Below are 13464 nucleotides of genomic sequence, written 5' to 3'. Positions count from 1 at the left end.
CGGTCCACCTAGTTTAGCATCCTATCTCTCACACTGGCTGGCCATTTGCCCTGGATGCCAAACAAACAGGGTACAGAAGGCAAGGCCTTCCCTTGATGTTGTCTCCTTGCTCTGGGAGTCATAGGTTTACTGCCTCTGAATTGCAAGGTTCCTTTGCTTTCTGTGGCTGGTAGCCACTGATGGACCTATCCTCAGTGAATGTCTCAACACCTTTTAAAGTCACCCATACTCATGGTCATAACTACACTAAGTGAATTCCACAGTTTCATTCAGTAATTAAGTACTTCCCTGGTTTGTCCTGAATCTGTTGTCCATCGATTTCATTGAGTTCCCTAATCCTGTGGGAGAAAGAAAACATTCTCTATACCCATGCCCAGTTTTAGAAATCTGTCATGTCCCCCCTTCTTAGTATTTTATATTGCTATATCACTCTATTCTTAAAAGCCCCAAACTTGTAGCCTTCCCTTTAACCTCCTTGGTTGCCTTCTGCCATTTCAGATCTTTTTTTGGTATCTTTTTAAAAGATGTATTGAACAGAACTCTACACAGGATTTTAAATGAAGCCTCAGCATTGATCTAGGCAGCTTTATTTTCAGTCCCTTTTGTAATAATCCCCAGATTGGAGTTTGCCTTTTTCATCACTCAGCTGACATTTTTTATTGGGCTCTCCACTGCAACTTCAAGATCCTCTTTCCCTGTGAGTCTTGACCAGCTCAGACTCCATCAGCATATATTTAAAGTTAGGAGAGATCTTTTTTGTTCCAGTGTGTATTATTGAACTTCATAGCCATGTTGTTGTCCACTCATCCAGTTTAGAGAGAGCCTCTGGGAGCTTTCCACAATCTGCCTTGGTTTTCACCATCCTGAATAATTTGGTATTGCCCACAAACCTGGCCACTGCATTACTCCCAATTCCAGGTCAGTTATGAAAAAAATTAAATAGCACTGGTCCCAATACCAGTTCTCTATGGTGGGAACTGTCAATTTATTCCTGCTTCCTGTTGTTTGACCAATTTCTATTTTGTAAGAAGACTTATCAGTTTATCCCATGACCAACCTGAGGCACCTTGTCAAAAGCCTTCTGGAAGTCCAAATATCTTACTGGATCACCCTTCCCTACAAGCTTGCTAACTTCCTCCATGAACTCAGAAAGGCAGGACATCCTTTGCAGAAGTTGTGCTGGTTTTCTCTTGGTCTGTCCCCTTTTGTCAAGTTTTCCGTATGCCACAAATTACCATGGTAAGCATTGGCAGGCTACTGAAGCGTTTTCTCAAGCTAAAGTCCCCTTGTGGACTTGCAAACGGCCTGATAGAATTTCTGTGCTGGGTGCCCTGTTCCTTCTCAAATTCTGTATTTGTGTATTCAAATGGGCATGGGTTAAGATCCCATGTAGTTGATGAGCATTTCCCTTTTGTTTTATGGTTACACCTTTTCTGCAGATTTCCAGAAGCAAAAAGGACTCATGGAGGGTTTCTTTGGCGTATGTGAAATGTGTGTTGCGGAGAAACAGCTATGAATTGCAGAGGAGAAATGTAGGTACCTTTCTAGGCTCTCTTGTGTACCTCTTGTAAGGAAATGAAATAGCACAAACCCTTCTTTCAGCTGTGTGTGATTTTGTTCAGAGGTGTTCAGTTCAGGCTGGCTTTGAGTTAAACCAGGACTGGGCGCAGGCTTAGCCTTGGAACTGTTCAAATGAATGTTAATTGGAGGGAATGTGTGGTGTTGGTGTTTTGTTTTTATTTTACTCTAATGTTGCTCTTACCTTTCTTGAGATTTTGGATGGAGTGGGATGTCAGTTCAAGGTCACCTCTGGGTTTTTCACTGGGCTCTGGGTAAAGCAAACTTTGATTTTGCCTGGGACAGTTTCTTCACTGAAGTTTATATTCATCATCTGTATTGCATACAGAGAGAGAGAAGCAGAAGGAAGCGCTTTGCTTCTACTTCACAGGGGGGTCTTGGGAGAGATTTCATCCTCCCGGCCAGAGAGGCTGCCAGCGGCCAGAGATACCGGATGTGGAAGATGACGCTCACCCGGCGGCTGATGATGGCAGTGACCCCATGGGCTGGGAGCAGGGTGCAGGCCTCAGCCCTTCGGGTCAAGAGGGAAGCATCTCGCAAGTCCAAAGGTACATGCCACCCAGGAGACCAAGAGAAATTTTGTAGAGCTGACCTTTTCACTTCTAAAGAAGCAAATGATGGTTTTATTTATTTGCTGGCTACGCTTTTCTTCTCCCCTTCCTTCCTCGGGCAGTTCTGGAGTGACTGGCCAAAGTTTACCCCGAGGGTCTGATGGCATGCCAGGGTTGGGCACTGGAGTGTCTCTCACATTCATGCAAAGTAGAACAATTAGAAACCAGATGGCTAAAAGCATTCAGCTGCAGGCTTAAAGGTGGGATGTACAGGGCCACCTCTGCAAGGAGGGTTTGGGGTGACAACAGCCTCCTCTCTCACCCATGGCCAGCCCACCCACCTCTCTCCAACCTTGGGCAGGGAGAACCTGCCTTGCTCCCTCACTCTCTCCTGGGCTTCTTTAAAAACAGTTCAGCAAGCCAAGACTCATGTGCCCATTTCCAAGCTCATGTGAGAGGAAGGACTTGCGAGAGTTTGGGAGGGCTAGTTGAAGGAGCACAGCTTCCCATGGAGAAGAAGAAGGAATAGGGTTGGTTTTTATACCCCGCTTTTCTCTACCATAAGTAGTCTCAAAGTGGCTTCCCTTCCCCTCCCCACAACAAGCACCTTGTGAGGTAGGTGGGCCTGCGAGAGTTCAGAGACAACTGTGACTGGCTCAAGGGCACCCAGCAGGCTTCATGTGGATGAGCTGGGAAACCAGCACAGTTCTCCAGATTAGAGTCCGCCGCTCTTAAGCCTACACCTCACTGCATCTGAAGAGGGAGCAAAGAGGGATAAGGAGCCTTCTCTCTCCTCTGCAGCCACTGCTGCCTCTGCCTCAACTGGAACAAAATCTGGATCCACCATCGGGCTTTCTTCTGCAAATGGGGCATTGCTCCCTGGTCAACTTCATTGGCTGGGTACCTTAGTGTACATTTCACTCTCCTTCCTGCCAGTCCACCTTTCCTGTCCATAGCACAGATCTTGCTTTCATGGGACAGAATACAGCAAGGAGTGCCTGAGCAAGGCCCAGCTATGCCCCTTGTTTTGCCCAGGTCTTCTCCCAGCACGGCCTCCAGAGAGTAGCATCCCTTTAGCCTGTTCCTTATGAGCTACAGTAGCAACAGATGCACTCTTTGTAGGGGATGGTGGAGGATCACATTTTCTTAGGTAAAAAGTATTGTGCTTTGAGCTGTGTGAATCCTTGCAACAGCCTTGTACAAGGAACAAGAAGAATTGAAGAGAAGCTGGGCCTATTTAGGTATCAGATTGCCCAGGAGGTTTTGGTTAAATGTATTTGTCTTTCTTTGGTGGAATTGCAGCTGAATTCATCCTCAAGCACCTGCAGACGGCCAGTCTCAAAAGTACTCCCTTGTTCACACTTTTCATTCAGGTAAGTCTGCTACATTTTCCTCCTTTTTCCCCCCCCTTCTCCATAATTAAACTTGGAAAAGTACTTCTATAGGAATAATATTGCCCTGACCTGGATAGCCCAGGCTAGCCTGTTCTTGTTAAAGCCCGGAAGCTAAGCAGGGTTGGCCCCAGTTAGTATTTGGATGGGCGATCACCAAGGAATACCAGGGGCACTTGGCAGAGACACGTAATGGCAAACCACCTCTAAACGTCTCTTGCCTTGAAACCCCACAGGGTCACTATACATCAGCTGTGACTTGATGGGGAGAACAAAAAAAATAATATTGCAGTGTTAGCTCAGCAGGCAAATGTCCAAGTTCTTCATGCAACTGGTTTTGAGCCATCAGACAGGGTCACAGTGGCAGCTAGCACCCCCCAGAAATTGTGGCACTAGCACCCTACCCCAGTGTGGCCATTTCTGTGAAATGGCCACCTTCTGGGCTGAACAATGATAGGATGGCTCCCTAAATCTTGAAAGCAGGATGGAGAAGTTGGCACAGAAGCAGTTTCACAGGGACTGTTGGTGGGCCCGACTTATTATGACACCATAACTTGTGTCTTCCACTAAGCAACTTTCTGAAGCAGCAGAACTTCTTGGAGTTAGGTATACTCCCATGAATAGTTGCTGTGCGATATATGTGACTCAGAGTGGTCATGATGTAGCCCTGCTGTGGTAAGGAGCCATGTAGAGCTGCTTCCGCACCCACCTCTCGGACTTCCAGTTATTTACACCTCAGTGGGACTTCCTTCCTGGTCAATAAAAGCCTTTGTGATGCACTACTCATTTAATCAAGTACACTTTCTCCACCCCCTCCCTTTTAAAGTTATGGGGGAAATCATTTTCAAGGCAAGCTAAGCTAGCATCTAGCTATGTGCATTCAGATACCTCCGGCCTGAATATATATCCGGAAAATACCTTATTGGTGTTTTCCAGATATATTTGGGTGTCTGGATGGTAACTGGGATTTTTCAGGATACTGGGAAATGGGTACCAAATAATCCCAAAAATATTTGATAATAACCAGGAATATTGTGAGCCAGCATTTTAAAGCTTCTAGGATTGTTTTTTTCCCCTTTCTTTAATTTTATTGCATGTCTGTGTCTTGCCCAGGCTTGGTATTGGTTTGCCTTTATCGGTTTGGCTTTGATTCTTCCTTTTGAAATAACATTGTGTTCATCTGAATGGCTTCTATGCAGTCCCACATTGGGACTGCGCAGGCCAGCCACGGATAAGATTTGTCAGCTTCTAGCAAAATCTAAGAGACTGCTCCCCCTCCCCTTGGGGCATTCAATCTCCCCGCCCCTCGGTCACATGACCCAAGGAGGAGGGAGCACTCTTCCCTCCAGTTCTCTTTCTGCCGCCACAGAGAGAGAACGTGTCTAGCTTCGTCTCTAGCAATGGAGTCCAAGAAGGTTCCTCCTTTCAAGAAATGTTCCTCTTGCGGTGCGAAGGTAGCGAAGACCGATCCTCACAAGGAATGCCTCCTTTGTCTGGGGGAAGGCCATGTTGCTGCAACTTGCAAGAGTTGTGGTAAACTTACTGCCAAGGCCTTGAGAGACCGCTCCACTTATCTTATCTCCCATCTTTACAAGGAGTCCCTCCGCCCGCAAGATAGTCTTGTCGATCCTGGCCTCCCGACCGGTAAGGCTAAATCTGTGGAGGGTGCCCCGGCCAATAAGTCCAGCAGGGTTGCCCCTTCTAAGAAGTCATCCTCAGTCGTCCTTCGGCCAGCGAAGTTCATCGCTCCGGGTTCACAAGATGGCCGTGGCTTCGGTTCATCAAAGCGTGTTTCCCGCTCCAAATCTCCTAGGCGCCGACCGCCTTCTAGGTCGCCGAAATCTTCTCGTTGCCAATCATCCTCGAAGTCGCCGAGGACTCGTCGGTACCATTCGTCTTTGTGGTCGCCCAAGTCTCTTCGACGCCGGTCGCCCTCGACACCATCAAGGCACCAAGCCCAGATTAAGGCGCCTCATTCCGCTGCTCTGCGCTCCCCTGAAAAGGCTGAGCAGCCGACCATTACTATCGAGGATTCGCCTCCTCATCCTCTGGCCACCCCCTCGGCTCCAGATCCGAGCAGGGCCCAAGAGGTTTCAGCGGAGTTTAAGGAGCACCTCCTTCTTCTTTACAAGGATGTGCCCCAAGTGCCCATGAAATCCCCGCCGTTGGTGGCCCAGGGGCCTGCGTTGGAACCAACAAAGCCCCAAGACGACATCGTCCAAGAGGAACCCCGCCAACCAGCCGAGGAGGTTCGCTTGGATTTGTCAAAAGGCTCGTCCCGGCTTGAACCCGGCCAGAAGCCTTGTCGAGGCTCCATCTCTTGGTGCCGTTCCATAAGTCTGGTCTCATCCCGCTCTCATAGGCGTCGATCGGCCCATCGGAGTTGGTCTCCCTGTCGGAGCCGTACTCCTTGTTGGAGCCATTCCGTCCGTCGGAGTCCTTCTACACATCGGAGTCGATCTACTCGGCAGAGCTACTCCACTCGTCAGAGCAAGTCCTCGAGTCAGAGTCAATACACTCGTCGGCGCCGTCCCACTTATTGGAGCCGCTCTAGTCGTCGGAGCCGCTCATATCGTCGGAGCCGTTCCAGCCGTCGGAGCCATCGTCGGAGCCGTTCCAGTCGTCGGGGCCATTCCAGTCGTCGGGGCCGTTCCAGTCGTTGGAGCCGTTCCAGTTGTTGGAGCCGCTCTCATCGGTCCTCCTCCTGTCGACTCCGAGAGGCTCGTCGACACCATTACACGACCCCGTTGGCTGACTCGGGCTCACCGGTTAGCGTCCATAGTCGCCGGCATTCACGTTCACGTTCTCCTGTGAGAGTCCCTACACCATCTCGCCATCCTTCAAGGCAAGAACACCTTCGTGAGCCGATTCCACTTGGGTTGTCTCCTATGTTAAGGGACGCTGATCAATCTGATTATGATCCCTCTTTCTCGCCTGACTCGGATGAGGAAGAAGAGACCCGCACATCTCTCCCCTCGCCGGAGGACGTTGTTGGGGACTCTAAACCCTTATCTCCTGTAGGAGATGTCCGTTCTTATGCGGAACAGTTAATATGTATGGCAAAAGCCCTTAAGATTGAGTTTAAACCAGAAGATTCTGGTCCCATTGATGATGTAATGGATATCCTACACAATCCTGATGTAGGCCCTGCAGTTTTTCCTATGTTAAAGAGCGTTCTAGAGGTTCTTCACGCCAAGTGGGCTAAGCTAGCATCAGTCCCCTCTTCCACCAAGCAAATAGAGAATCTGTATAAGATTCGTAAGGAAGGTGGGGAGTTCCTTTACCAACATCCTCCCCCTAACTCAGTTATAGTGGAGGCCTTACCTGGCAAGTACAGGTCAGGAGCACATTCCTCCCCACATGACGCAGAGGGCCGCAAATTAGATACCCTCACCAGGAAAGTTTATTCCTCGACCGCGGTCAGTGTCTGCATATCTAATTTCTTTGCCATGATGGCAAGATATCAATATTCCCTTTGGGATCGCATATCTCCACAAATTGCTCTTATTCCAGACGACCAACGTCCCTCAGTGTTAGCCGTTCAATCAGAGGGCATGTCCTTAGCGAGGCAGCAGTTAGCGACTGCTCGACACGTGGCGGATTCATCCAGCAAGGCCATAGCCTCCGCCATCATTATCTGCAGACACGCCTGGCTGCGTCAGTCTGCACTCCCTCATGACACCAAGGCCTGTATCGGGAACCTTCCCTTCGAAGGGACGGCCTTGTTTAGCGACCAGACACCTTTTTGGATCGCTTGAAGAAAAATAAAACGAATGCCAAATCCCTAGGGATTACCCATCAGGCTACCGACGCCAAGCGGCATTTCTTTGGTCGTCAGGTAAATCAGCCTACCCGTCCTTATAGATTTTAAGGTTCTTTTCACCAGCCCTCCTTCCGCCCATCCTTTCCTCGCCCACAACAGGACAGGAAATTTCCCAAAAACAGGGCCCATAGAGGTCCGAGAGGGTCACCTGGTACTTTTAGCAAACCAAAACAGGCATGACTAGACGTACCTGTTAGTTTTCTTGACCGACTGTCAGCTTTCTTTCATGCCTGGTCTTTAATCACTACCGATGTTTGGGTTCTTCAAATAATAAATATTGATTACTTTATTGAATTTGACATGTTACCTCCTTATATGCTCATGGGCCGATCTTTATTGTTTGCCCCAGATCTTCTAGTGAAGGAGGTTCACACTCTACTGAATAAGGGAGCCATTTCAGAGGTTCTACCATCAGAGCAGAATCATGGGTTTTACTCCCACTTTTTTCTAGTAGATGAAAAGGGTGGGGGGAAACACCCTATCCTGAAACTCCAGGACCTAAACGTCTTTGTTAAGACCAGAAAGTTTCGCATGCTTACTCTTAATGAAGTTCTCCCCTTCCTTGACAGTCACATGTGGTTTGTGGTACTAGACCTCCGCGATGCTTATTTTCATATATCGATTCATGCGAAGTGTTGCCAATGTTTACATTTTCGCTGTAATGATAAGTGTTATCAATATAATGTGTTGCCCATTGGGCTGTCAACGGCCCCTAGAACCTTTACAAAGTGCCTCGCTGTGGTGGTGGCTCACCTTGCCCTTAAAGGATGTGTTATATTCCCTTACCTTGATGACTGGTTGGTGGTGGCCCATTCCCAGTCGGAATTGTCCATGCAAGTGGATTTAATTCTTTCAACTCTTCATGACTTGGGTCTTTTAGTTAATTTTGAGAAGTCCAAGTTGATTCCTGCCCAAACGCAGACTTTTATTGGGGCGTGTTTGGATGCTCGGCTGGCTAGAGCCTTCCTTCCTTTACCGAGGGCCTGTGCCATTAGGAAAATGGTGACTAAATTTTCAAAGAAAAGGTTTCAGACAGCACATCAAATACAGAAGCTGTTAGGCCTCATGGCTGTGGTGGAGTTTGCCAGGCTTCGTATGCGCCCCCTTCAAAACTGGTTCCTTCGGGTGTTCAGGCTTAATGTGGACCCTCAATATAAGCGCCTGTCCATCCCCAGATATGTAATCTCTTCCCTACAGTGGTGGACACATGACGTCAATATTTTATCAGGTGTACCTTTCCTCAAACCATCTCGACAGATTTCTGTTCACTGACGCTTCCCTTTCGGGATGGGGGGCCCACTGCGATAACCTTGCCTCACAAGGAGTTTGGTCACATTCAGAATAGTTACAATTTGCTTGAACTCCGTGCCATCCGTCTCGCTCTGTCTTCGTTCGCAGGGTACCTCGACGGACGGCACATTCAAATCGCGACAGCTCCACCACCCTGTACTACATAAACAAGCAGGGCGGCACAGGGTCCGTTTCGCTCTCCAGGGAGGCCAGCGACATTTGGGAGTGGGCCATAGATCACAGTACCACTCTCGTGGCAATTCATATTGCAGGCAAGAGCAACACGTTAGCAGACGCTCTGAGTCGCCTTCCCAACCAAGCACACGAGATCGCCCTGGACATCGATTGCCTCAACCACATATTCCAACAATGGGGTTACCCCCAGGTAGACCTGTTTGCCACGCACCTCAATGCAGTGTGTCCCATCTTCTGCTCGAGGGCGGGAGCCGGTCCGGGCTCAATGGGGGATGCCTTTCAGATACCCTGGAACGGGGCCCTCTTCTACCTTTTTCCTCCATTCCCTCTACTTCAAAAGGTCCTAGCCAAGATGATTCAGGATGGGACAAATGCCATTCTTGTCACTCCTTTTTGGCCCAGGAGGTCTTGGTTCTCAGTGCTCATGTCACTTGCGCAGGGGAACTACATCATTCTCCCGAAAGATCCCTCCCACTCCCCCCCCGACCTCCAACTTGCGGCATGGAGGGTCCTACCCCAGGGCAGTGGTCCGACAGGGTAGCTAGGGTCCTTCATTCACTTAAGTCTTCCACACGACGTTCCTATGATACGTAGTGGAAACGTTTTTCTGAGTGGGCTAAAGGCATGAATGTTTCGCCAATTACCTGCCCACTGTCTGTTGTGTTTGAAAATTTGATGTTCCTCAAGGATGAGGGTTTATCTAATTCCTCCATTAAAGTTTATTTGGCCGCAATATCGGCCTTTCATTCGGATATTGACTCCTTTTCAGTTTTTTCTCATCCCCTTTCCAAAAAGTTTTTAAGAGGTCTTACTAATTTGTACCCTCCTGTCGCTCCACCAGTGCCTCAGTGGAGTCTCTCTTTAGTACTTGCTCAGCTGATGAGACCCCCCTTTGAGCCATTGGCTACCTGCGAATTGGCTCTGCTCTCGTTCAAGGCGGCCTTTCTGGTCGCAATTACTTCAGCAAGGAGGGTGAGTGACTTATCAGCACTCTCACACTCCCCCCCCCTTTATACTACGTTTCATTCGAATAGGGTAGTTCTCAAACCAAAAATTTCCTTTTTGCCCAAGGTAGTTTCGGCCTTCCACCTTGCACAGGACATTGTCCTTCCGGTTTTTTTCCCTAACCCATCTTCGGATGCTGATAGGGCATTACATTCCCTCGATGTTAGGAGATCTCTCCTTTTTTATATTAAGAGGTCTCAGTCCTTTCGTAAGGTCGATAACCTTTTTGTTTGCTTTGGGGGAAACCGTAGAGGGCACCGTGCTTCTCCTCAGACCTTATCGAGGTGGATCACGTCTGCCATCAAGTTAGCCTACGATCTGGCTCACCAAGAATGCCCTCCTATGATCAAGCTCACTCTACCAGAGCATGTGCGGCCTCTATAGCCTTCTCGTCAAAGATTGATCTCCGGGACAACTGCAAAGCTTCCACCTGGTCCACTCCCTCTATGTTCATGAAACATTATGCTGTGGATGTGGATTCAGCGAGAGATTCAGCCGTGGGACGTGCCGTGCTGCAGTCCTTATTCCAGTGACTGTCCCACACCCACCATCCTGGTAAGTGAGCTCGCTACTCTCCCAATGTGGGACTGCATAGAAGCCATTCAGATGAAAAACAGAGTTTAACTTACCTGTAACTATTGTTCATCTGATGGTTCTTCTATGCAGTAATACATTCCCTCCCTCCTTCCCCGCTGTGGGACCGTTCCGCTAGTCTAGGTGGTTGGTTCCGTGGCGGCAGGTTGGAGAACTGGAGGGAAGAGTGCTCCCTCCTCCTTGGGTCATGTGACCGAGGGGCGGGGAGATTGCATGCCCCAAGGGGAGGGGGAGCACTCTCTTAGATTTTGCTAGAAGCTGACAAATCTTATCCGTGGCTGGCCTGCGCAGTCCAATGTGTTACTGCATAGAAGAACCATCAGATGAACAACAGTTACAGGTAAGTGAAACTCTGTTTTTCTTTCCTGGAATTTATATCAGGTTTGTGATTCTTGTGTTGTACATTGGTGTGGATTCTCTGAATTTACATCTGTAAGTCTTGCCACAGGGTTCCTTGCTAAATAAGTTTGGAGTGGAGGATTCTCTTGTTTCACATTGGCATGGATTCTCAGGTTGTCCATTTGTTATGTTAGGCTTACCACTTTGTCCTGTGCTTCTGCTGGGGTTCCCTGTTACTTCATTGGTTCTTTTTGCTTTGGGAGGCTTTTGGCCAGTGGTTGCTTTGCTTGTACTTGTGTCTTTGGCTATTCTTTGCCATGGAGAAAGCAGGGAATTTCCTCCCCCTGTCAGGCATGGCAAAAAAATAATGTGCTTTCTCCAGGTGCTGGCCAAGGCCAGCTCTAGCCCTGCAAACAATTGTTTAGACTGGACTCTGTGGGAATGCCGGTATAATCCTACCTCCCTGACAGCTCCTGAGAGGAGGTTACCATGGCATCCAGATCTACCCTGATTTGCCCTATTCTCTTTCATATATGCCCTGTACCGTGCTTATAGTTTTCATTAGTGGATTTTCCAATAAATCAACTCTCTTTTGGACTACTTGTCTACGGATGTCTGTTTATGGGATTATCATGGGACTAGAGCTGACACCCCCTAGGAAACAATAGAGGATGAATGGGGACACCTTGTTCAGGAGCCTAGTTGGTCCACTTCACTTGAAACCTCAGGATTTGGAACTGGGATAACTGGGAATTCCAGTATTTTTTGGCTCCCTGGTGTCCAGATCCAGAAAATACAGATTTTTTTAGAGGTGCACATCCTTACCAGCATCTGCTTTTTAAAAAACCAAGCCTTCTGATAAAGGGAGCCCCAAAATTTATTTGACCATCCACACCTCTTCTCCCCCACCTCCTTCAAGAAAATAAATTTGAACGGGCTCTTTCAAGGGCAGCTAGGAGAGTCCTGACCCCCTTCCCCAAACACACAGAAAATGCAGAGGCAAGGTTTAGTTCCAGTCCCAGGCAGAAGTCAAAAGCAGAGTAGTGCCAAGTACAAATTAATGTCTATCATTTAGTGAGGATATTGAATGAAGAAATTGATCTCTGTCTTTCCCTTGTCCTCTGTGCACTGCCTGACAAAGTGGAAGGCTGAGCATATTGACCAATGGGAGGACTGGCTGCTTTCTGGAGAAGGGAATGGCTTGGGCTGATGCAGAGCACTTTTCAAGCAATGCTAGATGGAAAAAATGGGGGGGGGGTAAAACCACCTTTGTGATGGGTCGGGGTTTCTGGCCCTCCTAGATAGAGGAGAGACAGAATGCCTTTGCACATGGTAGGAGGGAGGCTTAGCAGCTACGTTCAGTGCTGAAACCAGGCTATGAAAGTGTGGAACTTGCATCCTGGTGCCTTGAAGTCTCTGGCCGCTCTCAGGATTCTGCAGTTCAACAGGGCAGCTGCCTCTGCTGGGGGATAAATTTAACAAACTCAAGGAATTGCACTCAGGCCAAAAGCTCATCTAGTCTGGACCTCTCTGGGTTCAGTTGGCATCTTGTCCAATCCTTGAGCCAAGAGGTAGTCTGGCTGAATGTCCTGCCCGTATGTTCCCCAAGCATTTAGGCACACAAATGCTTGGCAAATATTGCAGGGAAAAGTGCAGTGGGATCTCAGGGTCCCGTTTCTTACTTGTAAGTGGCACGAAGCCCCTGCTCCTTGAACTTGATTAAGTCTGTCTTTTCCCTGCCCTGGATTCTGCCCGTCTTCTTCCTGGGGTATAATGCCAGGCATTCCGTTGCCTTACAGCTGCTGTGTATTGATGTTGATGGCTGCATGAAAATAATCCAGAAGAGGAAGTCCCGGCATCTGGAGTTCCTGAAGGCTGTTGCTGGGAATGCAGGAGACACCGATCAGGTATTGCCTCTTTGGCACATGTGTCCCTTCTCTGCACGCCTCCCTTGTGCCCAGAGAGCCTCTGGTATGGCTCCAGCACTTGATCGCAGCAGCCGCCCTGCTGTGGCGGGTGAGGGCCCTTCTGGAGGCTGGGCTTGGTCTGGAAAGAGGCTGGGGAATTGGAGCGGTAATCAGTCAGCCAGAGATGTGTTTCTGCTTGAGGTGGAAAGCTCCAAGCCCACCTCCACACATGCGCATGCACCCTCCTCATCACAAAGGTGAACAAATGGGCACAGTTCATGGGGATTTTCTCCCCGTGCAAGAGCGCATCCTCCCTCTGTTTCACTAGCACTGTGGGGGGCTTGTGTCCAAGGGCCACTGGGCTGCCAGAGTTGAGGTTTTCTTTTCTTTTTTGTTTCTCATAGGCTTCTCCTGCTCAGGATTCTGCAGGTATTTGCCCCTGTTGTGCTTGAGCTCGAAGCCGATCTCCTAGGCCGCTATCACCAAGCTGTGCATGCCTTGGGGGGCAGAGGACTGGCTTCCTCAGAGTTTTCCAACCCTTGCTTGGGAATGGCTTGGTACCTGCCCAGATCGCTTGCGTGGTGCCCGGCTGCGGGTGGGGAGTGCCACTGGCACAGCCTTTGGCCAGTGCTGGTGTTGAGAGGATCCCACTGCAAGCTCTCCTCAAATTTCCAGGCTGCTGCTGCCCACCACAACCCTGCCCCACTTCAAGGGGTCTTCCTCCTCATCTGCTTCTCCTTACCTTCAGGGGTGTCTTGGGCTGGGAAGATGTCAGCAGGAGAGCTGTCCTA

At 49.0% G+C, this 13464-nt stretch overlaps 1 protein-coding gene across 1 annotated transcript in view; it reads left to right on the top strand.

Moving 5' to 3' along the window:
- Positions 1-13464, top strand: part of SNAPC4 (small nuclear RNA activating complex polypeptide 4) — an 85141-nt gene that overhangs the window by 48437 nt on the left and 23240 nt on the right. The window contains 7 exon segments of the mRNA XM_056860202.1: positions 1440-1532; positions 1907-2126; positions 3432-3502; positions 12566-12673; positions 13078-13110; positions 13112-13171; positions 13174-13225. Coding sequence (XP_056716180.1) covers positions 1440-1532; positions 1907-2126; positions 3432-3502; positions 12566-12673; positions 13078-13110; positions 13112-13171; positions 13174-13225 — 637 coding nt within the window.

This window comes from Euleptes europaea, chromosome 14, assembly GCF_029931775.1.
Source record: "Euleptes europaea isolate rEulEur1 chromosome 14, rEulEur1.hap1, whole genome shotgun sequence".
NCBI lineage: Eukaryota > Metazoa > Chordata > Lepidosauria > Squamata > Sphaerodactylidae > Euleptes > Euleptes europaea.
This window is presented reverse-complemented; position numbering and strand designations above follow the sequence as displayed.